The 25,718-nt window shown below is 42.6% G+C and overlaps 4 protein-coding genes across 8 annotated transcripts in view; 2 read left to right on the forward strand and 2 right to left on the reverse strand.

Moving 5' to 3' along the window:
* Positions 1 to 25,718, forward strand: part of LOC101174245 (protocadherin Fat 4) — a 242,581-nt gene that overhangs the window by 90,193 nt on the left and 126,670 nt on the right. The window lies entirely within an intron of this gene.
* Positions 613 to 8,830, reverse strand: fam161a (FAM161 centrosomal protein A). Of its 3 annotated transcripts, none has more exons than XM_078947497.1 (7): positions 8,543 to 8,830; positions 7,538 to 7,674; positions 3,905 to 5,101; positions 3,499 to 3,666; positions 3,319 to 3,418; positions 1,504 to 1,643; positions 613 to 1,415 (listed from the first exon to the last, which is right to left on the reverse strand). In XM_078947497.1, the coding sequence occupies exons 1-7, from the start codon at positions 8,696 to 8,698 to the stop codon at positions 1,127 to 1,129; spliced, it is 2,187 nt and encodes a 728-aa protein (XP_078803623.1). In that variant the 5' UTR covers positions 8,699 to 8,830; the 3' UTR covers positions 613 to 1,126. The 3 variants fall into 3 exon arrangements, with proteins under 3 accessions (XP_078803623.1, XP_004065667.1, XP_020562940.1); XM_004065619.5 differs by having other exon boundaries at positions 7,538 to 7,806; XM_020707281.2 differs by having other exon boundaries at positions 7,538 to 8,149; positions 8,543 to 8,811.
* Positions 9,639 to 17,299, reverse strand: cct4 (chaperonin containing TCP1, subunit 4 (delta)). 2 transcript variants are annotated; one of them, XM_078947520.1, is made up of 14 exons: positions 17,180 to 17,299; positions 16,945 to 17,063; positions 16,370 to 16,422; positions 16,203 to 16,292; positions 15,995 to 16,103; positions 13,995 to 14,259; positions 13,789 to 13,921; positions 13,348 to 13,487; positions 13,161 to 13,257; positions 11,635 to 11,745; positions 11,418 to 11,548; positions 10,052 to 10,286; positions 9,866 to 9,979; positions 9,639 to 9,788 (listed from the first exon to the last, which is right to left on the reverse strand). In XM_078947520.1, exons 2-14 carry the CDS (start codon positions 17,060 to 17,062, stop codon positions 9,774 to 9,776), a joined length of 1,611 nt encoding a protein of 536 aa, XP_078803646.1. In that variant the 5' UTR covers position 17,063; positions 17,180 to 17,299; the 3' UTR covers positions 9,639 to 9,773. The 2 variants fall into 2 exon arrangements, with proteins under 2 accessions (XP_078803646.1, XP_004065592.1); XM_004065544.3 differs by having other exon boundaries at positions 16,945 to 17,236.
* Positions 17,260 to 24,717, forward strand: pus10 (pseudouridine synthase 10). The gene is made up of 18 exons (XM_004065543.5): positions 17,260 to 17,568; positions 18,803 to 18,930; positions 19,030 to 19,299; positions 19,369 to 19,455; positions 19,534 to 19,568; positions 19,651 to 19,765; positions 19,884 to 19,945; positions 20,838 to 20,883; positions 20,983 to 21,047; positions 21,124 to 21,209; positions 21,283 to 21,408; positions 21,515 to 21,571; positions 22,641 to 22,717; positions 23,684 to 23,739; positions 23,822 to 23,939; positions 24,032 to 24,174; positions 24,246 to 24,345; positions 24,420 to 24,717. The coding sequence occupies exons 2-18, from the start codon at positions 18,805 to 18,807 to the stop codon at positions 24,456 to 24,458; spliced, it is 1,608 nt and encodes a 535-aa protein (XP_004065591.1). The 5' UTR covers positions 17,260 to 17,568; positions 18,803 to 18,804; the 3' UTR covers positions 24,459 to 24,717.

A 25,718-nucleotide genomic window follows, 5' to 3' on the forward strand; every position in this document is an offset into this window, starting at 1 on the left:
AATTATCTCATAAAACACATTTTAACCCGTCAGTTTGTGACGTCTTTTACATTATTACATTTTTCAGGAAAAATGGGTCTGGGTTTTTATGGGTTACTATAAAGAAACTGTAAAATCAGTTCATCTTATTACATCTATGCCCCACATTTAGACTAAAAACGCACTGCCTATTTAAAGACCCACTCTAGTGATAATGGCCTTTTTTGGTGTATTTAACATGTTCTTGTGGCATTTTTCTGTTGATGGAGGACAAATATAAAGAAAATGATGCTTAAAATAGCATTTCTGAGTATTTATTTATTCAAATCATTGTGAGTCAGAAGCAGACGAAAAAATGCTGTTTGAAAAAGATCATATTTGTGACGTAAATAACGGACGCGGGGCCGGTCACAAGCTCCCTGCTCCGCTCCATTCTGATACATCCAGTCATGGACGAATGAATCACGCACGTCTCTGTTTTCCTCATCTGAGCGGGAATCTAACACGATATTCTTCGCCATTTTTGTTGCACGGCTAATGTTAGGTGGAGTTTGTGAAGCGCTGGGCCATCTGTTCTGCCCACAACTCAGGAGTGAATTTCTAATAAACCACTGCAGCTCTGCAGAAACTATATTATGGAAAAAGACCGTTTTATTTTTTTTATTTTTGGGTAAAAACAGTACAATCCTAAATAAAAGACCCACTGGAAAAACTTTTAAAAAAAAATCAAAAGATGCTCAGGTAGGGACTTTAAAAAATATCTGCTAAAAAAGTCTTAATTTCCAACAAACCTTCAAACGCAATTGTAAAGTAGAATCTTCCACTTCCAGCTCAAGCAACGAATAAATATAATAATGAAATGTGTTGAAGAGCACTGAAATGAAAATGTAAATACACTACAGATACATACAGTAAAGATGATCAGAGATGCTTAAAATGTAGGATTCTTTTTCTAATAATTCAAAGTTATCCACAAACGGTTTGAAATCAATGAGTCCAAAACAGAGCATTTATTTTCTTAGGAAGAATAAACAACTGCTAGTTACTGTCTATCTCTTTTCATTCATCTTTCATTCTTGGTGTTAACCGTTCCTGTAACATATTAAAATATTAAAACATTGGAAGTTGTGCGACTCCCACGTTGAGATCACGGTTCTGTTTCCTGCTGTTTGCTGTCATCGGGCTGGCTGTCCTCTGAGTAACTCTCATGATCATCCGAGTAGTGGTAACTTTCATCAGAGTAGTGCTGCTCATTGCTTTGGTTGTCATCGTCTGTGTTGGGATCACTGGCGTCGCCGCTGCTTTGGAGGCTCGATGAAGCTTTTCCATTCTCCTCCTCCTCTTCTCTTCCACCTGGATTATCAGTGTCTTCATCATCCACAAAGACCCTTCGGAACTGAACACGTTCAAAATCCGTTTCTGCCTCCTCCACCTCACTGACAAAGCAGAGGAAAAATATAAAGTAAGTGAAGGATGTTACAAGGACTTATTAAAACACATTTGCAGCCAGAAAATCCAACTCACCTCTGTCTGTTGTCACTGGATAGAGATGCTTTGCGCAGTGAAGCTGATTCCGGGGCCTTGCCTTTGATGAACTCCTCAGTCAGGTCACATCCGTGCAGGGCGTCGATGTAGCGCTTCTCTGCTGCCTGCTTGGCATTCCTCTGATAGCAAAGCACACGAAACAGGGAGGTAATGTGACACAATGAGAAGAAATGACACCTTCAGGCATGCGGGGATTCTTTGTTGTGATATATCCACACTTTTTAATTAAGAAAACAAAAAAAAAACGCTGAATGTTCTAAGGTGCATCACAATGATGTTTTCTTTGTCTTCTTAAGGCAATGTGCTGTTCAACAACAGATGGATATTTGGAAAACGGTTATTTTTATTTACAACTTTTAAAACAGGTTCCCAAAATTATTTTTTTTGACAAAGAAAATAGCAATAATGGTGATCAGAAATGTAGAAGCTTTTTGGGTTTTATTGCCTTAAGGCAGCTTTAGCACCACCGTGGGATACAAATCTGCTGACAAGAACCCAGGACACGTAAAACCATTTCCCTCAACAAAGCTGCTTCAGAGCTAATTAAATTGATTTCTAGTGGTAACTGGACTTAAATGGTACATTTTTTTCAGTTTAAGGATCCATCCATCTTTAGAATCGCTTTCACAGACGCAGGGATTCTGGAGCCAACCCAGTTACTGTTAGGTGAAGGTGGGGTCCATCCCAAACTGGTCACCAGTTGGTCACAGGGCCACGCCATCACACTCACAGCCATTTAGAGAAACCAATGAACCTATGAAGCATGTTTTTGGACTTTGGGAGGAAACCGTAAAAAACTCCACACACAAACGACCAAGCCAGGATTTGAACCAAGGCCTTCTTGCAGTATTGGAGCTCCACCCCAATACTCCACCATACGCCGGCATCGATCTAAGAACAAGAACGTAAAGACGCTCCAGAAGAAGAAGGAATCTGTGTTTTTACTTGACCTCAACAACGTTTACTTTGTTCCTGTTCATGAATAAACTTTGATTTAAGAAATGCCCCCTTTTTTAACGGAAAACTTAATCCTGCTGGGTTTTATTTTTTGTCATGGATTTACAAAGTGCTGCATAAATTGTCTCCAGATCCTCTGGCAGAGTTCGTCAGTCGCTGATATTGTGGTTTATCAACACCCGCAGCTGTCAACACTAAAAGATAAGCCTGTTTTGATGCTGCGATTAAATGGTTGGTTTGGTATTTCATCTATTTCTTATAGTAAGTTGTATATGTATTATGTATTTCTTTGTAAATGTATTTGCGGCCATGCAGGGACTACAGATGAAAACAAGCTTTTGGCTAATTATGGCTTTTTTTAACCATGTTTTCATGTGTGTTTTTTTCATAAATTAGCACTATTATTATTATTGTTGCTGTTGTTGTTATTATTAGCTAAGGATGAGTTAGATTTTCAATTGTTTTGTGTGCAGAGAACAGAAATTCTGATGTGATTTCTGTGCACCGTGACAGTTCTGTTTATTAGTGATGCTAAATCACCATCAGTGAAATAAAAGGGAAAACAGCAGCTTTCAATTTTAAAACCTTTTTTTGTGCAGATGAAATAATTTTGCATGAATGAAATTGCAAATTTAACGAATCTCTTCCTGAAAAACATTTTTATGAAGACAAAACATTTGAAGTTTTGCCTTTTATTCCTTCTGTGAAGCACAAATGAACCACATTTCTGAATTTGGCTGTAAATCCATTGAGTTTTTTTCTCTAATAAAAGTCAATCTGTGGTTCCTAGATGTGGGTTTTTAGAAACTTCATGTTAGAAGATTTCAAACAGCTCACCTGTGCAACCTGCTCCAACAGCAGTGGTCTTCCTCTCACTCTTTGCTGCATCTCTTTAACCTCCTGCTTGTATTCCTTTTTGCGCTGAATGTCTTGTTTCCTGTGAACGGTAAAACAAAGATGCTTCAAGTATGAAGAAGAACTTTCAATCCTTCTTTTTGTGTTTGTCAGCTCAGCTACCTGAACTCTTTCAGTTTGCTCTGGTTGGTCTGTGAAAGGGCCAGGTGGGGGTCGTTGGCTTGGGCGCGTTTTAAAACCTCCCTCTGCAGCTTCTTCTCTCTCTGCCTCTGCTTTTCTTTCCAGCGCTCCTCCTCCTCTTCAGCCTTCTTCCTCTGCTCCAGCGCCTTTCTACTCAGAATAGATCATTTGGTCACAGGTGGAGGAAGGTTTTGGGGTTAGCAGGTAGATAGGTGTCCGTGTTGGGATGTATGCGGGGTGAACAGCACAGCAGCTATGGGGATGATGGGAGATGAAAAGGAGGTCCAGAAAACTTCAGAGATGCTGAGGAGATCACTACGCCTAAAGGGGACAGGCTTTTAACATCTCAACTACAATGACAGAGGGTTCTGGCGTACTGAAATGGTACCTCACGGCCTCGTGGCGTTTTTTTGTGGCGTCTGTGATTTTGGCAGGTAGGAGTTCCAGGCTGCCTGAGAGCGATGAGCAGAGGCTGGAGTTTGGCGTGCGCACGGCTCCGGGGCTGACGCACGGCCAGCGCCGCATCCGAGGGCTGCTCTGCTCTTTCTCCAGTTCGGCCAGGATGCGCTCTTTGTGGGAGGAGATCTGTGACGTCCTCAGTTCAAAGGGCTCACATGTGGTGGTGGGTTTGACCTCCTTTCGCTTCTCCAGGTGCTTCTGGAAGCGTCTGTGCTTGGCGTCAAAGTCTGGAACTTCTTTGTTGATTTGTGGCCGGTGGGAGAAGCTGCCAGCTCCTTCCGCTGCAGAGCCATCTTTGTTCTTCTTACGGTCACTGAGACGTCGAGTGAGCATGCTGGGCGGCATGGACGAGCTCTGGAGCATCTCCTGGGCCCTCATCTGGATCTTGATGGACCTGTACAGCTGCTCCTCTTTCAGTTGTTCTCCTGAAGCTGCAGCGTACACAGACTTGGGGACGGGCTTAGCCTTGAAGGGTTTGACCTTCTCCTGGTCAGACGGCTGACCCTGCTGTTTCTGCTCCTTCTTCAGCCGCTCTCTCTCTATGAAGCTGAAGGGCTTCTGAACGGTTCCGAGATGCTTCTCCTCTCGCTCCTGCAGGGTCCGTCGCCTCTCCTCGCTTCGCTCCCGGAGCTCTTCGTAGAGCGGGAGGTGAACGTGCGCGGGAACCGGGCTGGCACGGAACTTTCTCTGGCATTCTGTCACCTCCTCCAGCTGTCGACGGAGCTCCATGTTCTCCAGTTCGATCTCTGAACGCGTCTTTATGCCGAGCTTTCGCCTCTGGGCTTCCCGCAGAGTCATGTGGAAAGGCTTTGGGACGGTCACTCTGTGTTTGTCCCGCCGTCCGCTCTTCTTCCCTTGCCTCCTCTGCTGGGCCTTCTTCTGCCCCCCCTGCAGACTCTGCAGGGAGGAGGACAGCTGGTGGTTGTACGAGGACACTTTGAAATCCCTCCACATGTTCTTGATGTGCTCCTTGGGAGAGAAAAGCAGACCTTTCTCCACATCGTTGGGAGCATCGTCCTCCTCTGAAGAGTCGGACAGCACAGAATCTCGCCTGAGTTCGCCTGCAGAGTGGGACTTCCTCAAACAGTGACGTGACGTTGCTGGACTCATATTTGTCCACTGTAGTCTAAACACAAATAAAACAAACTCTATTTAGAGTCATTAAGTATCAAAAAAGTACCAACATTTTTGTGGCACTGGGTTGAATGCTGTAATGTGCTATCTTGTAGGGTCCAGATGACCCCACTCCCAATCTTAACATCCCTCGGAGACAAGTTAACATTGGGAGTGGGGTCATCTGGACCCCACAAGACAGTGTGCTGAACCTTTATTCTTCAATGACCTTTGTCATGGTAGGGATAACAGGTCAATGTAAGGGTGGGGGTCAATTTGACCCCACAAGATAGCACAAGGGATAAACCATTCAACCCATTGTTTTCCTGTTCCTCTTTCTTTATTATAATATCTTCCGCCATATTTATTTTTGTTTTTTGCGCTTAACTCCCACAATTTTTCAGCGATTTTAACCATTAAACTATTAAAACGTTCAGCTCTTTCAGCTTTTTCCAGGTTTGACTTTTGGTCTTTCAAATCCTTGAACATTTCATGATATTTCCAGAATTTCCATGATTTCTGCCTCCATTGAAATACACAGGGGAATTCTTGGTGCAGAGGCTCGCCGGTTCAACACTCGGCGCTGGCATTTTTACAAAAACATCTTTTCTGTGACTCTGCAGTTTTCACTTTATTTATGGTCAACTTTGATCATTTCTTTTGTGTTAATATTAGCCTTTAAGTTTCTTTTTTTTCCAGCAATTTAGCATTCAATCCTGCATTTTCTTCTGGAGATGCAGCTCCTTCTAGTTTAAAAAAAAAGAAAAAATTCAAGTGGAGTTGGGTCAATATGGCAAGGAAGTAAAAGCGCCGTTAAATACGTGTAGAAAGATTTAGAAGACCCTAAAAGTTAGGTATTTCTTATAATCGAGTTCCTTTTCCACAGAAGACAATATGGTTTTTTTCTGCCTCAAAAGAATTATGAACTCTTAGACGACTCTCCAAATAACTACCGTTTGAATCCCGCTCAAGTAAGACTTGGACCCACCTCGAGCACAGACTAAACCCCGCCCAAAGCCAATTACTTAAAACCATTGACTGTATATGAGAACTGGACTGAGTGAATGTGACGTCACCCATGGAAAATGGTTTACTTATGGCTCCAACAAAATGTAATCAATTCAGTCGTCTGTTTTTTGCGATACAGACACCACCGTGTTGGAGTCAGCAGTGATATGTCCAAATTGGACCCCTGCATTTCTATGGCGACAACTCTCACCAATCGGTACTGTTGGAAGTCCACATTTCTACCACCTGTCAATCAAGTTTACAAAACTTTGGCCGCTGAATTTTATTGAGGCATCTGATGGGTCAGCTTATAGCTTGAATAACCTTTACAACAGAAAAAATATCATGAAAGAACTAAGATTATTGAGAATTATGATAATCTTTTGATTTTTAGAGCATTCCCAGTGGTCTTTCAATTATGATTATGCTGTTTTTAGCCAAAATAATTTTTTTTTGGCTAAAAGTTTCTGCAGAGTGGCAGGAGTTCATTAGAAATTCACCTCTGAGTTTTGGGTTAGGGGTTAAGCTAAAGATGACGTCTGTCACCCACAGCAGAGAGTTCTCTGTTTACACTCTCTCTCGCTACCTTTCAGGCCCTTACACCCCCAACCTAACATTACTGTGGATGATGGTGAAGCTCTTCAACCGTACAGTCTAGATCCAGATTCCAGCTCAGAATGGAGCAGGGAGCTTTTGGCCCACCCAGCGTATTTTCTACATCACAAATATCCTCTTTTTCAAACTGTTTTTTGTCTCATCTGCTCCTGATTCACAGCAATTTGAATAAAGAAATACTCAGAAATGCAATTATAACCTTAATTCTCTTCAAAGTTGTCCTCCATCTTCAGAAAAATGCCATAAGAACATGTTAAAAACACCACAAAACTGTGATTTTCTATGAAAATCACAGTTTTCATAGAAGTGGGTCTTTAAAAAAAAAGGTTTCAGAGCAAGAATAGTTATTCTGAAAAATAGAATGACTGAAGAACTTCTGTTTATTTCTCTATAGAAGTCTATGCGATTTTGGCCTGTTTGGGACGCCAGGAGGGAGGGGTCACTCAGTTCAGTTCTCATTTACAGTCAATGGTTGAATCCTGCAAAACATGCATAAGATAGGCCGAAGCTTTCTTCCATGCATGACAGTATAATCTAAAAAAGAAATGGACATGCGAACAATAAAAAATTTAAAGAGGAAATCTTTAAGCTTTCCAGGTAATTTGTTTTTTATTCTTAAAAGCAACCCTAAAACATGTTCAATTGTAGGCAGCTGAGCTAATTATTTTATTTTATTTCTGCAGGAATGAATATCTCATAATCAAAGTCCCTTAATCTCAGTGAAAATATGGTTAATATATAAAATAAAAAAACAACAACAATAGTCTCGGTTTGCAAAATTAGTGTTAAACTGTCAAAGAAATTCCTTTAATCCGGCCCAACTGACCTGTGACCGATATCCAGGGCCTTCATATCAAAAGCTTCACCGGACCTGAGCTGCAGCTTCTGCTGGTACATGCTTTCCAGCTCTGCCATGGTGCGTTCGTGGGCCCTCTTCAGCTCCTCCAGCTTGCTGTAGTATTCCTCATTGGAGAAGAAGATTTCACTCAGGTCCAGGCGGTCGACGGCTGCCCTGAAGCTGCCCCCCACGTGAGCTCCTCCCATCCCCAGACAGTCCTCATCACAGAAATCCGAGCCCGAGTCCCAAAACTCCAGCTGAAATGCCCAAAGGTCACTCAAGGATCATCATGTTAATTAACAGGTATTTGAAGGCTTCCTACATGAATTTATTAAAAGTTTGTTTTCACTTCTATGCCCTAAAGAACACTGCTGCCCTGTTGAGGGGCAGTAAGGTCTTCAGGACTAAGCTCATTATCCTGCAGTCACAATGATCAGAGCCATATGGTTGGAACACAAAGGTGAGCTCAGCATGAAGGAGCTCCGCTGACATCTACTCCTCCTAAAGTGTCCGGCCTCCATTAAAAAGGATGTTTGTCAGAAGCGTTTCTGAAAATTAGACCAACTTGCTACGAGGTGTTTTTTCCACAGAAGGTCATTGCTGTTAAAAGGATATAAAAGAGATTACCGACCCAACAAGACTTCTGGTAATCTAGTGAAGACAGAAATCCAAAAATAGACGGGACAACAAATGACAGATCAAATCCCTTCCACCTGGCTGACCTGAAACTGTCAACATCCTGTTAACTGGACATAACCTGTCTCAGGTCAGAGGGAGCTGCACTCAGACTACAGGAAAACAACAGCTTCACCCACCTTCACATTGTAATAAATAAATAAATAAATAAAATATAGTATAACAACCTCCAATCTAAAGTGTATACAAAGTTTCTATATATCTCAATAAATACAGAGTTGTCTTAACTATTTTTAGAAAGATTATTATTTTGAAAGTGTGACTTTTATTGTGAAATATTTTTAAACATGTGTTTACCTCTTTCTCATAGTCCCGGTTGTCCAGCTGGCCTGCAGTCGCGTGCGTTAGGACTGCCCCGCGCTCGTATGACGCAAGCGGCGCCTTGGTGTGCGGGTCCACCGGCGCCTTCAGACAGGAAGTTAATAAAACGTTCGTCCGGTGAGGATTCGCCATCTTTTTGTTGAAACAGTTTTTTTTTTTTAAAAAAGCGCCTTGATGAGGTTCTGTTACTTAGTTCGTTCCCCGGAGGGAACAGTCGTTGTCAGGTTGGCTGGCTTCTTAGCAACGGAGAAGCATCGTTAGGAAGGAAGTGACGTAAAACGGAAGCAAAGAACAAAGCTCTGATACAAAATAAAAGCGTTGGAAACGTGTACATTTTTAAACTGAACGCTTAAAATGAATCGAGTAAACACAGGTTCTGACCATTAAAATGTATATATTTTTTTCTTATTTGATTAATTGAATGAAAACGGCTACTTAAATAAAAAAAAGTATCTTAATTCAAATAATAAAATTACTTATGCATTGAATTTATTTTGCATAGAAGCAGGACTTTTTTTTTGAACCAGGCCATGATCATCACCCAATTTTTGAAGACACACAAAAATTCTATCTAAAGATTTTACATTTTTAACCAATTCTATAGAAAAGCAGCACCGTCCACGTCTTGGATGAGCATGAGGTCAGAGGCACCGGCGCCTGGAGTCTAATTTTTTTTAAGGTATGAGTGTTAGACTGACCAGGAATCACTTTAAATTCTATTGTATGCGTGACAATGACAAATAAAGATCTGTCATTACTCTTTAATCAAGAGAAAACCTTATTTTATAACAGCAAATCAACATTTTACATTTAGGTCATGTTTTATAATGTTACCATTAGTCTGATAAGTACTAGAAACCAGATTTTATGCATCTTTTCATGCTGCAGAAATTATTTGGTAAATACGTGTTAACTCTGCGTTAATATTTCACATACTTTTTTCAAATTAGCGGTTTTCAAGACATACAATTTAAAAAAAATGAAGACCAGAACATGTTTCTAAATCTGTGTACTACACTTTAGTGCAACATAAAGACAAAGACAAAGAAAGAAAGACAAAAAGAGGCAGCAGTGTCAACAAAAAAAACCCCACAGCCTTTTATTAAATTAGGCAATGCAATAACTACAGCAGAAATCGGAGCAGACTGCTGTCGACGTGATGCTCTGATCCCTCGCAGAACAAACGGGCTTCAGAAACCGGACAGACCTATCGAGTGTTCACCTGGAACCAGAACACAAAAATTAATTTCCAATCATACTTCTGTAAAATGAAAAAGGGAATCCAGTTCTGAGTCTTACCACGTCATCGATCTTGAGGATGCTACGGACCGTTTCTGTGGCCAGAGTCAACGCGCTGATGGAAACCAGCACGGGCTGCACCACCAGCTCCTCCAAGATGTTTGAAATCCCCCCCTGTCCAAAAAATAAATAAATCTGTCAAGCTGTCAACCGCGCACAGACGGAGCAAAAGGAAAGCACGCCGACCTTGCGGACGTTGATGCCGGCCATCTTGTCTCCCTGTGCGTGTTTGTTGCGGAGTTCCGTCACCGTGGAGATGGGGTTCAGGCCCGCGTTCTCCGCCAGTGTGGAGGGTATGACCTCCAGAGCATCACCATACGCGCGCACGCAGTACGCCTCCATCCCAGCCAGAGTGCGCGAGTACTCTGTCAGACGCACGGCCAGCTCAATCTCTGGAGCTCCGCCTCCTGCTATCAGAGCCCTGAAGAACAGAGGAACAATCAGCATACGCTTATGACCAAAAACATATAGTATATACATAGATATGTGCAAACATAACTGAGGTCATGTCAGAGGTTTTGTTGTTTAATGAGACAAAAGTTAAACCCTTTTTCAGATCTAAATATTATTTATAATACAAACCTTTCAACAGCTGAATTTATTCAAAATTACAATTATTTCTACAGGAATATTTTCCAATGAAAACAGAATTTTGTTGAAGTGTAAAAAAGTAGAATACTGTAACCTTTAATGTAATGGATTTTGATAGATTTTTTAAAAACTTTTTTCAAAATACTATTTTATTCTTTTATATACCGTTTTAATACTTAAGCTTTGTACTTTGCCGGTCAGCCATGCAGTCAGTACATGTCACTACATGGACGTATGTGTATGTGACAAATAAAATGTGACTTCTGAACTGGAAGTATGTCGGCCTGATCTGGGATTGATTTTCAAAGATGGGGTTTCATTGGAAATCTCCGGAGATGAAGCGTATTTTGAGGATTGCTGCCAAATACTGAGTCGCCCCTGGAGGTTCTGCAACGACAGATCCCTCATTTAATGTGTCCTTGTGGCGTTATTTGTGATGATGGAGGACATCAAGCTTAAAATGGCACTACTCAAGATTTCTTTAAATTATTTTGAATCAGGAGCAGACAGAAATATTACTTTTGAGCTCTCAGCAATGGGGAAGGGAAGTGGGGGCGGGGTTGCTCTGTGCCATGACTACAGGAAATGACGTTTTTTGGGATCATTGATACGTCACTGTATGAATGTATAACTGATGATTGTAATGTTTTTGTGTCTTATTCTTAGTTGATTGCTTGAAATAAACCATTTCCTTTCAAATCAAAATCAAATCAGTTGTGCTCACCGGATCAATAACTGATTCAGAAAAAGTGACACATCGGCATTTTGACAGCACAGTACAGTGTGAGAAAGCTCTCCGGCTAAGCGGACTGAACAACCAGCAGAGAACGTTGAGCTTTCCACAATACTCTTCCTCTGCTTGTTACGCTCCTGCAGGAACAAAACCAAAGCAGGAGCGCCTTTGTCAGAGGTGTGTGTGTGTGTGTGTGTGTGACAAAAGCACAACAATGAAGTGGCTGACCTCTTCTTGACCAGACAGCGGATGACACACAGCGCGTCGTGGATGGAGCGCTCCGCCTCGTCGATCACCAGCTTGTTGGAGCCCCGGACCACGATGCTCACCGTCTTCCCGGGGCTGCTGCAGCCTGTGATCTGCACCGGGCAACAGCGGCTCAGTTACACACAGACGGTCTTTTTGGGCGGGAGGCGGCTTGCATGGTGATCCGCAGAGACCGTACCTTCACCAGTTTGCCAGAACCGTCCAGGCTGATCTCTTCTGCCAGCTCCGCCGTGCCGAGCATTTCTGGAGTGAAGTGGTCGATGTGAGCGATGGGCTTAGTGCCGATAGTCTGAAAAAGGACACGGCTATTTATTATTATTTATGTCAAAAAGGAAACCCATATTCATGCCTTAAATCTTGGTAGTCTGAACTCACTGGTGCATTTGTGGATCACATCGGTTTATAATGACATAAACCTTAATATAACTATAATCATAAACTTTTAATTAACATGAAAGTTTTAATAAAGTTATTGGCTTTGAGCTTAAAACAAAGAAGTTATGACACAACTGTGATATTAGTAATAAGTCATTAGATAAACCTACAATAAACTAAATAAGATTCTCTTAAAAAAAAACATTTTTCCTATAATTTTGACATTTTTCCTGTCTTTATACACTTTAAATCTGTTATAAAACATAAAAACAGTTTTGGATTTTTGCAAGAAAAAATAAAAGGACATCTACCACTTTGAAATTCAGTTTTTTGTTTTCTTTCAGGTTTATAGAGAGAAAGAAAGAAAGCTGCAACAAAAGAAGCTGAAGTTGTGCCAAAAAAATTGGTATCAAGCTTTGAATGTCAATAAACATATTCATAAAGACAAACTTTGCAATAATGTGAATACAACATTCGGTTAATGTTTGACATGTCTGTTTGGAATACGACTCTTGCTCGTCTTGAATAAGAAATATCTCCAGTTAGACGGTCAAAAACACCGGGAATAAGCTGGAGGGGATCATCCCGATTCCATGCAGCGGCTGACCGAGAACAGCGGCAGAGACGGGAATCCTGCCGCCGCCGCCGCCTGCCATCATTGGTCGGCTGGCAGACGGGAAGCGGTGATCTCTCCGCCGCCTGCTCAGGTGTTTTTCATCATTCTTTAATCATATCTTTTTATGATGATCACTAACTTTTTTAAAATTTAATATGAGGGATCAGCTGTTGTCGCCTGATGACAAAAAATATGCGGCAGGACACGACTGTTATTTGTTTTTCCTTTATCTAGACCATTTTCCTACCAGGGGATGAATATTATTCTAAATGGTTAAATTCTGTTGTAGTTTAATTAATGAGGCTGAGAGCGCCTGTTCACTCAGTCGAATCCATGTTTCGGGACTCGATGTATTCGCCTGTGACCCTAAATATTGTTTCACACATTCTTGCAAAGATGTGCAGAACTGTGTTTTTATGAATATGTTTCATATTGACCGTTATCTTATCCCATAGAATTGCCACAAAAAAAAAATCTTAAAAGTGAATTATTTGAACAAAATATAGAAAAAAAATGTTCAAAGGCCACAAAATTCTAAGAATTAGGAATAAAATGTAAAAAAAAAAAAGGGGGGTGGGTGGGTGGGGGGGGGAGTTAAGCAACTCTAAGAAGCATCTTTTTAGTATTTGCAGAATCAAAAATACAAAAATGTAAACAAGATTCGGTAGAAATGCATGAAACGAAGCTAACAGAGCGACAGCAACGACACTCGCCTTGCAGATGAACTCGATCTCTTCCCTCTCGATGTCCTTCACCACCATGATCTTCATCTTGTTGAGGAAGTGCAGTGCCAGGTCGCTCAGAGCGTCTCTGTCACACGAGTTCCACAAAAGCAAACCGGTTTGAATGAAACGGACAGGAAACTCAGACGGCACATTCCGCTGTGGTCAGCGGCCGTACCTGAGGATGGACTTCTGGATGAGCAGGACGTTGCAGCCGGCCTTCTTGACCTGCTTCACCAGGTTCAGGATGTAAGAGCGCTCCTCTCGCAGCACGCGGTCCATCTGAGCGTAATCCGACACCACTATCTGGTTGTCCATCTTCACAAATAGAATCGAGGAGGAAAGTTTTAGGGTAAAACCCAAACTTAAGGTGGAAAAACTCAGCAAAACATTGAAAACTTGGGTTTGATTTGCTTTCAGTTCAAACGTCTCTAGATCAATATACACGTTTTAAGCATTAAAACTTTAACACCGGGGATTTCTCTGTCTGTATGCAACAAAATGACCCTCGTTACGAAAATATACCAGATTTTATAAACAGTTTAACTTCTTAAAGCTATCACAAAACCATTTGCTGACTCAGGAAAAAGTCCTGGTTGTCATTTATCAGGTGACTCACATCGGTCTTGGGAGGCGACAGGCAGAACTGGATCAAACCAATCTTCGCCTTCTCCACGCGGGTCACCCCGGTACTGGCCACTCTCTGCGTCAGAACCAGTCCTTCCACCAGCTCACAGTCGTCGATGGTTCCTCTAAACTCACAAATGACAATTTTGAATAACCATGTCAGGAACAACGCGACAAGAAAACAGAGGGGACCCTCACCCCAGCTTTTTGATGATTTTGATGTTGTTCAGGTCGACGCCGGTGGCCGTGGCCGGGTCGATGACTCGCATGACGGCGTCCACGCTCATGGGCGCCAGCAGGCTGGAGTACTGCGACACCACCTTGGAGCACAGGGACGTGGTGGCGCTGTTGAGCAGCGACTCCCGGTCGCTCAGCTCCACGGGCCGGCTCATTCCGTTCAGCACCTCCACGCCTTTGTCCACAGCCTTCTGGAAGGACTCGGAGATGATGGTGGGGTGGATTCCTGATGGATGCGACAACAAAGAGTCAACTTCACTGCTGAAACAGGACAACCTGATCTTTACTCAATCCATTTATACCTAAGGGTTTAGGGGAGAATCCATGTGGCGATATCTCACAATATTTAATTTGGGGATACTTGTATCAATTGCTGTCAGGACGATATTTATTTAATTATTTATGAGCGTCCTTCAGCGTCCGACTCTTGTTTTCCACTTAAACCTCTGACCGCTAGGTGGCAGCACCGCCCACTGAGCCTCTTTGAGCAGCACCGCACCAAAAAACCCAGCAAGACCTTCCAATGACCACCTTGTGTTAAATGTTCAGTCAGCCTCGCAATGTTTGAGACATGAACCACTTAGTTTTTACTTGGGATGGGTACCAAACTTAAACTCTGTGCCATGTTGCTGCCAGTATCATATAAAAACGTGGGTTGCGGTGCTTTGCAGCGTGCTCAGATGAGAACAAGCGAAGCAGTGCCGCTGGTCACGCACGGAGCCTCAGACTAAATGCAGTCGGCAAAGCGGGCCACAGTTCTGCAGAACTTCACAGCAATAGATTCTAGTTCAGAGTGATGTGAACGATGCTCTGAAAAAAAGGCCAACGTTGTGTCAATCAGCGGTGAAATCCGTGTTTACTTCCACGTGTGAGAAAGCGGAGCTGCATGTAAATCAAGCATCTTAGCCACTTTAAGGCAACTTTCCTTCACCCTGTCATGCTGCCTCATCACCACACTTTGTTTCTTTTTCCTTTATTTTTAAAGTATTTTTTAGTAGAAGCTTTTAGTAGAAGCTTTGATTGGGTAAAAGCAACTTGTATGTAAAAAACCTGCTGCAGTGCTTAACGTTGAAATCGTTAAAAAAAAATTAATTTTATTAATATTCGGGTTGAGTTTTTTCTGTCATACTCTTTAAAAAATATTCAAAAGTTGTTTTGATACAGCATCACAATACGTATCGAATTGCGGTAAATGTACAACGACATCACCAGACTTGTAGCGGCTGGGGGCTTATGAGGCGCTAGAGAGGCTGCGGCAGGTCCTGTTTGCGACGCGCTCCACAGAAAACTATGACCATGAAATCCACTTTTCTTGTGTGTCGTGATTTATTCCACTTCATTATTGCCTCAGATGACACATGTGGTACGATCCATCAGAAAAGTATTGTACATAATCAAGTGTAAAAGCGGTCAACAAAAAATACTGGGCCCTGTGCACCCTCTGTGTCAAACCGACAAACCAAACTAACACAGGTGACAGGTGTGCCTAAATGACATCCTAACTAATCACATGACCAGAAATGGAATTATAAACAAACATGATCATGGCGACTACAAGACTCTTACTAGTACACACCCCAACTTTTATCACCAGAGCTCTGTAACTCTTTTAAGCGTTTAGGAAATGAACAAAATTCCAGCAGATGGCGTTTTTAATATGTTCTTGTGACATATTTGAAGAAAATTAAGATTTAAAAATGCATTTCTGAGTATTTATGTATTCAATTATTGTGAACCAGAAGAACAGGAGGAAAAAAAAAGGTGTTTGAGAAAAAGTTTATGGTATTTAGCCACTTTAAAAAATAGATCAAAATATGATCGGAGAGGGACTTGAAAAGATAAAAAGATAAAAATAAATCAGAATTTTAATATTTTTACGTTTCAGGTCTCAAAGCGGAATCCGCCCGAGTCAGAAAGTTGGCTGAAATTTAAATTTTACATTCACAGCATGGAAGCCTCACCTTTTTGAAGCAGTTTGGAGCAGGCCTCCAGCAAAGCTCCAGCAATGATCACCACAGAGGTGGTGCCGTCTCCGGCCTCAACGTCCTGAGCTTTGGACAGTTCCACCAGCTTGAAGAAACAGAACCAACAAACTTCTGAGCAAGGCTCCGACGAAGCACGACTCATTCATGTGGAGTCAAACAAAGACACGGGCTAAAGTGAACGCACCATTTTGGCAGATGGGTGGAGCACCTGCATCTGCTTGAGGATGGTGGCTCCATCGTTGGTGATGGTCACATCTCCTTTCTCATCCTGGATCTGAAACAAAATACGGACTTTGATTAGCTCAGAATGAGATTTTTTGGGGTGAAATTTAACACGGTCAGATAACTGACCATCTTATCCATTCCTTTGGGTCCCAGGCTGGTTCTGACGGCATCTGCAACGGCTGAAGGAGGAGACAGATCAGACCAGGTTCCAACAAAGTTCAGTAATAAAAGGACTGATATTCTTGGCTTTTAAAAAATATAAATGTGATCCTTTGTGATGTGCTGGATACTGAACAGTACCTTCTTACAAAAGAAAATTAATTTTATTTCGCGTGATTTTATTTAATGGTGCTGCAGAAAATGCAGGCATTGCTTTAGGCAGCTTGGGTCCTGCGTATCCTGGGGAATTTCCTATTTCCTTTTTTAATTGTACTTTTCTCATCTTTTAAACACATTTAAAACAATTTAATGATTTGCTGCAATAGACATAACGTGCAAAGTCATTTTCACTCATGCTGATGAGGTAAATCACTTGTTTGGGAGCGTTTTTTCCCTTTAATTAAACGGGCCGGTGAATGGATGGGCAGGGCGCTTCGTCATGCCCCCTGAATAACGGAGCCCGACGGCCCAACTTCGCCGGATTAAGGGGGTCTAGGTTCCGTTTGACCTATTTTACGAAGACATGCAGACATCACTCCTACCTTTGGCGGCAGAGATGTTGCTGAAACGAATCTGGGCGGGCTTGTCGCGGTCCACATAGGTGCCTCCATTGTTTTTGCCTCCGCTTGGGGCTCTCGGTGCTGCTTTCATTTCGGGCATCCTGGCGTAATAGAAGATGCAAACGGTTACCGGGGATCTCTGGAGTGGGATCTATAGACCCCGTGGATAAAACGGTTCGATTCTGGTGCAGATGGACTCGGATTGTAGTATATTCACCGGGTCGCACACAGAACCTTCCAGAGACAGGGGGTGCAGCAAGCGGAAGAAGGACCCGGCTGTCAAATCGCCTGGCGCTCAGAGATGACGTAGCCAGACAATAGCAATCAAATATCGCTGTCACCGATTTAAATAAAACCATTAATTTGTGTTTATATCAATTTTCAGTGTATTGAATCAAATATGAATAATTTATTATAAAATACAAATTAATATAGAAGTTCGTATGTACGTTCTAAACCCTTAATTTACGTCGCACACTTATGTAATTTGATTAGCTTTGTCTGATTTGTGAATCGAGACTTATTTGGATGAACATGTTGAGGAGAAGCTGAGCTAACAAGGCTTTCTTTTTGTATTTGATTGCTGGATAATCTTCTCCATATCAGGTAATATACAGTTATTTGCCTTAAGTAAATTAAATTCTTCGCTTAGGCGTTCTTACATATTAAATGAAGGTTGTTTGTCTGTAGCACAATCCGGACAGACAGTCAACGGTGGATGTTTGTCTAATAAAATTGTTTGTTTGTTTTGCACATTTTAACGGTGTAAATAAGCACCATGGCTCCCTAAATTTTAGAGATGCTTACAAACTACAAAATGTATTAAAATCCAGTAAAGTAAACATGGCTTAGCTTTCCGCAAAATCCCAGGATTTCCATGAATTATGTTCACAAATTCATTTCTTTATTGTTTATTATGAATATTTTGGTATTCATAAGGGATCATAGGTTGTCCTAAGCTACTACACTGAAGCAAAAACAAACAAACTAACAGTCAAAAACTGTATCTGTTTAACCACTTTATTATATTATTTGTTTCCCTTTACATGTCTTAGAGTCCAGTTTTTATATCTCTCATACTTTTTTTTAAACTCAAGTCTGAATAGGCATCCGTTCTGACTCACTTCCATGTTTAAGCATCGGAAAAACAGAACATTAGAACAGGTATTTCTATAAAATATTACTTTTTATTCAATCAACCACAAAAACCAGCTGGTTTTAATTGATCAATGACAGAACGTGTATTTAACTTTCTAACGACATACATGACAACACAAATTCAAATTACAGTTCTGGATATTCATATGAGTACTGTAACTAAATTAATCCTTCTATAATCCTAGAGAAATCCTCAGTATATTTAAGCTTTCTGCTCTGATTTTCTCAATTTTACTATAAAATATCGAGATTTCTTTTCAATTGTATGTACGACAAAACTTCCCGGCTCTTCTTCTGCTGCTGTAGCAGAAAACGTTTGAAACACGTCTTGATGAATAAAATAAAAAAAAATAAGAAAACGAGGTTAAACAATTTTTGGTGAAAGGATTCAATGTTTCAACTTTTTTTCTTCATGTTTCTGACCTGATAAAAGCTGCAGTTTGAATCAGCTTTGTTAACAATTGTAGTTTTAGACATTAACAGTCATTTTTACCTCAAAATACAACAGTATTTTATTGTGTCGCATGTCATTCATTGCAGTTATCCTGGGATTAAAGAAATAACAGCCAAAGTCTAACAAAAGTAATTGAAAGAGGGGCACATTTTAGTCTGAAAAGGATGTTGTTTTTTTAATGTGGTAGTGACATAAGTGATTCTGACGTGGGTTGTTTGTGACCTGCAGTCATGCTGCCGCTGAAGGAAAAGGACAAACCCATCATCCAGAAGCTGCTGGTGGCCGGATGCTGCGCTCGCTGCATCCTGCGGTTCTGCTGCGTCGGTGTCCAGTCCGCCTACCGGCAGCCGGAGCAGGTAAGACCGTCGAGGCTCGAGCAAACTTCAGGTTGAAAGGAAAACAAACGATGCTTTAAATAAAGAGCTGCTGATAATCGACTTTACTTTCCTGTGCAGGTGACACTGCAAGAAATGCAGGCGTTCGTGTTGAAAGGAGAAAATGAAAAGGTTCAGGATCCAGCGGCTGCGGCGTCCACTGGTGAAGACAACAACTCCCATGATGCAGCAGAAGTGCTTGAGGGCCCACCCTGTAAAAGAGTTAAGCTGGATCCCGGCGATCATGCCGACCCGTCGGAGGATGAAAAGTCAAATCTTGGTGAATCTCAAGTTTGCGTGGCGTGTTTGGGAATCTTGCAGGATTTGTGCGGCACAAACCAGGCAGTTAAGGTGTGTTGATTGGAAATCGGCCGATCAAGGAGAGTTTTGGCCACAGCTCAGACATTTGTGTTTTCACAGATAGCAGACACGGTGAAGGCACAGAAGTACGAGTTCGACTCCTTGGTGCTGTCCATCTCTCTGCCGGCTCAGCTCTGCGTCCGTGAGGTGAGTGAAAGTGGGGCCTCCGTCGTCGCAGTCATCAGCTGCATCCCGGTGACGCGCGCTGTTGTTTTCATCCTGCAGCACTCCTGTTGGCTCCACGTGAAGAAGGAAGTGAGGTCAGAGGGCGTGGAGAACATCATTGCCGTCAGAAGTGATCCAGTGCTTTGAATGAGATGTTTCCTTTTATTGCTCGTCTAGAGAAAAGGGTCTGGTGCTCGACAAAGATGATGTCATCCAGGTGAAGGAGGCCTTCAAGTGGATCATGCAAAGTCTGGTTGCAAAGGAGTTGGGGGGCGTTGCTGTAGTTGGCAAAGTAGGTGACATTCAGCAGCGGAACGATTGAGCAAATCAAAAGCCTCGCTGGGGTTCGGAGGCCTTTCCCGTGATCTGATGACCACACGATTCACATGAAGCTGACTTTATGTTTGCAGAGCGGCTTTGAAGTCGGCGTGGAGTTCACTCATCCAGAAACGGACTCTGACTGCCACTTCCTGTAAGTGCCAGACGCTGGCCGCTCCTGCACTCACAATGATAAGCTGTAAAAGAACGCGTGGACCTGCTGGAACTGTGTAAAGGTTTTTAAAACTCGCTGAACTGTTGTGAGGTTTTTATTATTTATTCTGGCTTTAACACACATATTTTTAATCGTGCAGTACAGACCAAAAGTTTAGACTCACCTTCCCATTCATTTGAATGAGAAGGTGAGTCCAAACCTCTGTTCTGTACTGTATATCCTTGTTTTTAATGACTCATGGACATTTTCATTCTGTCCCACAGACGTCCTGGACTGAAGGATACGATTGTTTGTGCAATCCTTCTGTCATCCGCCACAAAATCTAAAACTCAGCAAACGTGGGCATGCACCTAGTAACCGGTAGAAATGAATTTTGGGCATGGGGAAAAGTTACAACCACCACTGATGTTTTGTTGACCTTTGACCTCAGGAAGATACTTGTAATCTTTAATTTTCAAAAATAAAAATCGCCTTTACCACACCTTTAAACTCCTCCTAAAGGATTTTGATCTCTCACCTCCTAACTTCTCGAGCATCATTGTGAAGCTACTTGGGACACACACACACACACTCACACTCACACACACAAACACACGAGCCTGCAAGATTTTCTGAGCCACGTAACAGATTTTGTTTCCATTCATTTTATTCTATGGTTCTCCCACTATGATGTCGTCATTTTTTATTATTATTATATTTTTTAAGGGAGGGGGGGGGGTCGTTCACTGTGAAGTTTTCATTCAAAGGCGATGTAAGACAGAAGAAGCGTAAAAACGATCTGGACCTTCTGTCCAGGACGGCTGCGGGACAGAATCAAGTTTCTGAGTGACGTCTACAAAAGCAAAACCTTCAACTTCTGTTTTTCCAACAGAGCTAAAGTCTGTCCCGACTGCTTCAAACCCACCAAAAACAAGCAGGTGAATTGAAAGTTTCATGATTTAAGGATATTGAAACATCACTAAATTGTTGTTTGTTTTTCTTCTGTTGGGTAAAAAAACTGTTGTTTGTTTCTACAGTCGGTGTTCACCCGCATGGCTGTGGTCAAAGCTCTGGAAAAGATATCCGACGACAAGTTCCTAAAGTAAGTTTCGCCTTCAAACGGAGAGTTTTTCATCAAATGTTAGTTGTTTTTTTAATTTCTGCTTCATCCTCTGCAGGCAGTACCCCTGTCCCCCGGCCCGGCCAGCCTGCAGCTGCGTCCCTCAGGACGTGCAGTGCCTCCATGTGTCCGTCTTCATAGCAGGTAGATGTTTGGAAAATGTCCTGAAGGTGTTGGTGACGACTGAATCCCGTCTCCTCTTCCTCTGCGCGTCCAGGGAGGTACAACAAGTTCTGCCGCAGTCTGCCTCAGACTCCCTGGTTGATTGATGGAGAAAGGAGGATGGAGTCCTCGGTGGAGGAGCTGATTGCAGCGCCCATCCTGACGGCCTTCAGAGCTGGCGGTGAGTCCACGGCTGAGGCGCCGCCGCAGTCCCGAAGCCGCCACCCCATGACAGCGAGTAAACCGGGGATAACCATCATAACAAAGCCTTGCTTCTGGTTTGGCAGGATTTAATTTCTCCTCGTCTGGTAGAGAAGACGTGGATGTCCGGACTCTGGGAAACGGTGAGTTTAACGCGCCGTTTAACGGAGATGGACGCTCTATGGGGTCATGTGACGGCGGAGCCAAACTTGAAACCAGATTTTTTTGCTTCACGGTGTTTCAGGCTGCTGCAGAGCAGACGGTTCAAAACCCACCTGTCAATCGTTTCTGCACACGTTGAAGAAAAAATGTTTAGCAAAACAAAAATGTTTGTAAAAACATTAATATATAGCTGTGATGAAGTCATAAAATTTCCTGAAAAGGTGAAATTAGAATGTAAACATGTTCATTTCTGCCTTAAAATGGAGCTAATTTACATTTACATAATGGAAAATAAGCGATTTCTTGTGAGTAAACGACAGCTGTGAAGCTTGTTGACACAACCGTGTTGTGATATCACAATTGAATTGCTTGGTTGTTTACATTGACTGTATCTGAGGCCTGGAACGAGTGAGTGTGATGTCATCGCACACACCTACCGTCAGCTCCAACCAAAGGCGGTCAATTAAGTCGTCACTTTCTTGTGATACGGTCGCCGCCATGTTGAAGGCTGGACGTCGTCAGTGAGCGGTGATTGATCCAAGTCGGTCTGAGTCAACATTTCTATGGCAACCACCCTCACCAGTCAGGAGTGAGCTTGTTGGAAGGCCACACCCCTACAATTTAAAAACTGGCTACAAAAAAATCAAAATAATTAAACTTTTCAGACGCTCAATGCGAGACCACCTACGTTTGTTGAGGCATCTGATTGGCCACTTTGTAACTTATATAACTTGGACTGCAAATAAAATGGAAAAAAAAGATTAGGAAGATCAAGCACATGAGCAAGAATGGTTATTCTGACCAAGCTGTGTGTTTCTCTATAGAAGTCTATGTCTCTCGCTGGGAGGGGGGGTCACTCAGTTCAGTTGTCGTGTACAGTCAATGGTTGTGTTGCACATCACCATGTGGGTACTTGATTTTGTTTTTTAAAGTGCTTCAATCCGGAAGTCAAAGGGTTGAAATTCAGGATTGTTTTTTTAATTGAAATACATAAATCTACCTATTTCTTATTCTGTATCTTTTACTGTCATGTGGCGTGTTTTCCAACAGGACGACCGTTTGCGATGGAGCTGCAGAATCCACACAGATCCAGATTGAGCAAACTGGAGATGAAAGAGCTACAGGAGGTGATTAAAGTCTTTCTTGAGCTTTCCTTTATAATGCAAAAGTCTCAAAGCTCTGCAAAATACGTTCACACGGCCACTTCCAAAGAAAAGTCTACGTAAGCAAGTGTTTCGGGGTTCTGCGTTCAAAACTCGGGTCTTCACGCACGCTTTCAAGACCGTTTTTGGGCTTGCGTTGCTAGTTAAACAAGGTTGAACTTTGACCTCTCTGACCCGGATTTGACGTATGGACGGTGTCCCTCTTAAGTCACAAAAGAGCCAACTGTTTGTAAATTGATCATGGAGGAGAAATTCCTAGTTGTGATTTGTTCCGGATGCCAAATCTTTCATATATTGGACTGGGGCTGTGGGGAAAAAAAAAAAAAGAAGCAAGTTTTACGAGATTTGCACATCTACAACATTTCGCATGAAGCCTCTTCTGGTGCGGTTCGGCTGCAGCTCACCGCTCCCCCGGGGAGTGGGTCAAATGCGGAGAAGAACTTCCCCACTGTGGGATAAATAAAGTATCAATTATTATTAGTATTAAAAAGAAGAAGACCCCCCCTGCTTGTCCAGTGTGAACACCGTGGGCTAACCGTGCGTTCTTGAATGGGCCCAGTGAGTACGTAGCTTAAGTCAGTTTTTTTTCTACCAAAGAGGCAGATTTATAGTTTTTAGGGCTTTTAGATCTTTTTCAGAGTTCTATCAGTAATTCATTCTAATCCCAACTATTTTAAGATATTTTGCTCTTTCATCACTAAAACTAACCTATAAATGACTCGAGCTTAAACAGTTTTTCACATGCAGCGACCAAATATAGCAAATGTCAATTGTTTAAATAAAAAAAATGGTCTTTCTCATTATTTCTCATCTACCTTGCAGGACCCTCTTAAAACGAGGGGGTTCTCCTCTTGTTTAAATGTTTGATTAAATGAGATAAAAAACAAAGGAATTTGTTTCTTCAGAGCCGCTACTGTCTTCTGTTTTCAGACCATAAACAAGTCCTCAGATAAGATCAGAGTGCGAGACCTGCAGATTGTTACCAGGTGAGCGTGGATGCCTCACCTGCGCGGCCGCCTGTGGGTCGACGAGTGAGCGCGATTGACGGCGCTGTGTGTCAAACTGCAGGGAGGCCATGGGTCGGATGAAGGAGGGAGAGGAGGAGAAAACCAAGTCGTACACGGCGCTTGTTTGGACCCAGAGGCCCATTCAGAAAGAAGACATTGGCTTCATCGATGAGATCAAGGTCTATCTGGTCCAACGATCAGAAGAAACTAGACTTTCTTTCTCCATGCGCAGCACAGCAACACATTCTGAAATGCCGTTTTGTCTCATCAGGACCTGACTCTAGGTCAGAAGACTCCTCTAAGGGTTTTGCACCGGCGGGCTTTGGCGGTCCGACAGCGAGTCATCCACAGCATGAACGCCCGCTACGTGGACGATCACCACTTTTACCTGCGGCTGAAAACGCAGGCCGGGACGTATCCTCACTGCTGCTTAGTTTAATTTTGTCAGAGCCGCTGCGGGAAACTTCTTAACGCCTGACGAACAGCTACATCAAAGAGTTTGTGCACGGAGACTTCGGTCGCACTAAACCCAACCTGTGTGAGCTGCTGAAAACCGACACGGACATCCTGGAGCTGGACGTGGAGGTGGGGCCCTCGACCTAAACGTTTCTGACCCGACGTGTCCAAACGTTGAGTCTAACTTTTGTTTCCTGTGTCAGTCTGTGGACGTGGACTGGCCTCCCGCCATCCCAGAGTGACCCCGGAAGATGTTCTTCATCGGAGAAAAGCTCACTTCAGGGAGGCGGCGTGGTGGCTCTCTGGAGGGGAGGAGCTTGAGCCAAGCTCTCAGCTGACCATATTGGTTCTCGTTATCCTTTCTGTTGATCAGTCGACCTGCATCTCAGGTTTAGTGACACTTGACAGTGTCTTCGTTCTGTTTTAAGTTAGTTCTGTAAAAGCGTCTGCAAGCAGAGATGATCTTTGTTTTCGATTAAAAAGAAGTGTTGGCAAAGGAAACCGTGTCAGCGCTGACTTTTTTACTGATTATTTAGAGGAAAAATGCTCCTCAGGAAACTCCAATCAGTATCAGTGTCCAATGAGGAGCTTCACACATTTGACGAGGAAACAGCTGTGTGTGCTACAGATGCAGGGACGTCTGTTGGATTTTCTTCAGAAATTTGCTGTCACTTGAGGTCCATCCATCCATCCATCCGTCCGTCCCTTTCAGACTCAAAGGGCTGGAACCCCACCCAGCAACTGTTGGCTCACATTCACACCCAGCCCTTGTGCTATCTTATGGGGTCAAAATGACCCCACCCTTACATTGACGTGTTACCCCTACCATGATAAGGGTGGAGAGGATTTCATGTAATGCATGGACACCAGTGAAGATCTGAAGAAAAACGGTTCAGCGCACTGTCTAGTGGGTCTAAATGACCCAACTCCCAACGTTAACGTGCCTTGGATAGCACAAGGGTTACGGGTAATTTAGAGACACCAATTAACCTCTGAAGCATGTTTTTGGACTGTGGGAAGAAACCAGAGTTCCCACAGAGAATACACACATGCACAGGGAGAACATGCAAACTCCACACAGAAAGATTCAAACCCTCTTGATGTGAGGGAAGAGTGCTAACCACTACACCACTCTCCAGCTCTCCTCTTGAGATCAATTTAGTTATTTTTTTTACCTAATACTCATAAATGAGACGCTTCAGAATTCATTACTCATCTTTCAGTATTTGTCATTTACTACCTCAATTCAACTAAGAGTTTGTTGGATTCTGCTCTGCTAAAAGAAGTAAAAAAACAACTACAATTTTGATCTTTAGATGCTGTCAAAATTCACCAGAACTGTCAATCAAATCTGGACAACTAACCGCATGTAAACCTTCACATTCCTTGCAGTCTTTTTGTCAGAAGTCAGAACTCTGTTTCCCCCTCTGGTCACCAGCGGGAACTATGTCCAGAGTCCCGAATGCACTTCATCTCCCAGCAACCCCAGCGTGCACTTCCTG

Source organism: Oryzias latipes, chromosome 1 (assembly GCF_053564925.1).
Source record: "Oryzias latipes strain Hd-rR chromosome 1, Olatipes_Hd-rR_3.1".
Taxonomy (NCBI): Eukaryota; Metazoa; Chordata; class Actinopteri; order Beloniformes; family Adrianichthyidae; genus Oryzias; species Oryzias latipes.

Excerpts from the sequence above, each read along its gene's own strand:
- fam161a (XM_004065619.5), bottom strand. The coding sequence starts at position 8,698 with ATGGCGAATCCTCACCGGACGAACGTTTTATTAACTTCCTGTCTGAAG. Across the intron at positions 3,667-3,904 it reads AAACGCCACGAGGCCGTGAG|AAAGGCGCTGGAGCAGAGGA; the intron begins GTACCATTTCAG and ends TATTCTGAGTAG. Across the intron at positions 1,644-3,318 it reads TGTTGGAGCAGGTTGCACAG|AGGAATGCCAAGCAGGCAGC; the intron begins GTGAGCTGTTTG and ends CTTTGCTATCAG.
- pus10 (XM_004065543.5), top strand. The coding sequence starts at position 18,805 with ATGCTGCCGCTGAAGGAAAAGGACAAACCCATCATCCAGAAGCTGCTG. Across the intron at positions 19,456-19,533 it reads CTCAGCTCTGCGTCCGTGAG|CACTCCTGTTGGCTCCACGT; the intron begins GTGAGTGAAAGT and ends TTCATCCTGCAG. Across the intron at positions 23,940-24,031 it reads GCTTCATCGATGAGATCAAG|GACCTGACTCTAGGTCAGAA; the intron begins GTCTATCTGGTC and ends TTGTCTCATCAG.
- cct4 (XM_078947520.1), bottom strand. The coding sequence starts at position 17,062 with ATGCCCGAAATGAAAGCAGCACCGAGAGCCCCAAGCGGAGGCAAAAAC. Across the intron at positions 13,922-13,994 it reads AAAATCATCAAAAAGCTGGG|AGGAACCATCGACGACTGTG; the intron begins GTGAGGGTCCCC and ends TTGTGAGTTTAG. Across the intron at positions 10,287-11,417 it reads CGCTGTCTGGTCAAGAAGAG|GGCTCTGATAGCAGGAGGCG; the intron begins GTCAGCCACTTC and ends TCTGTTCTTCAG.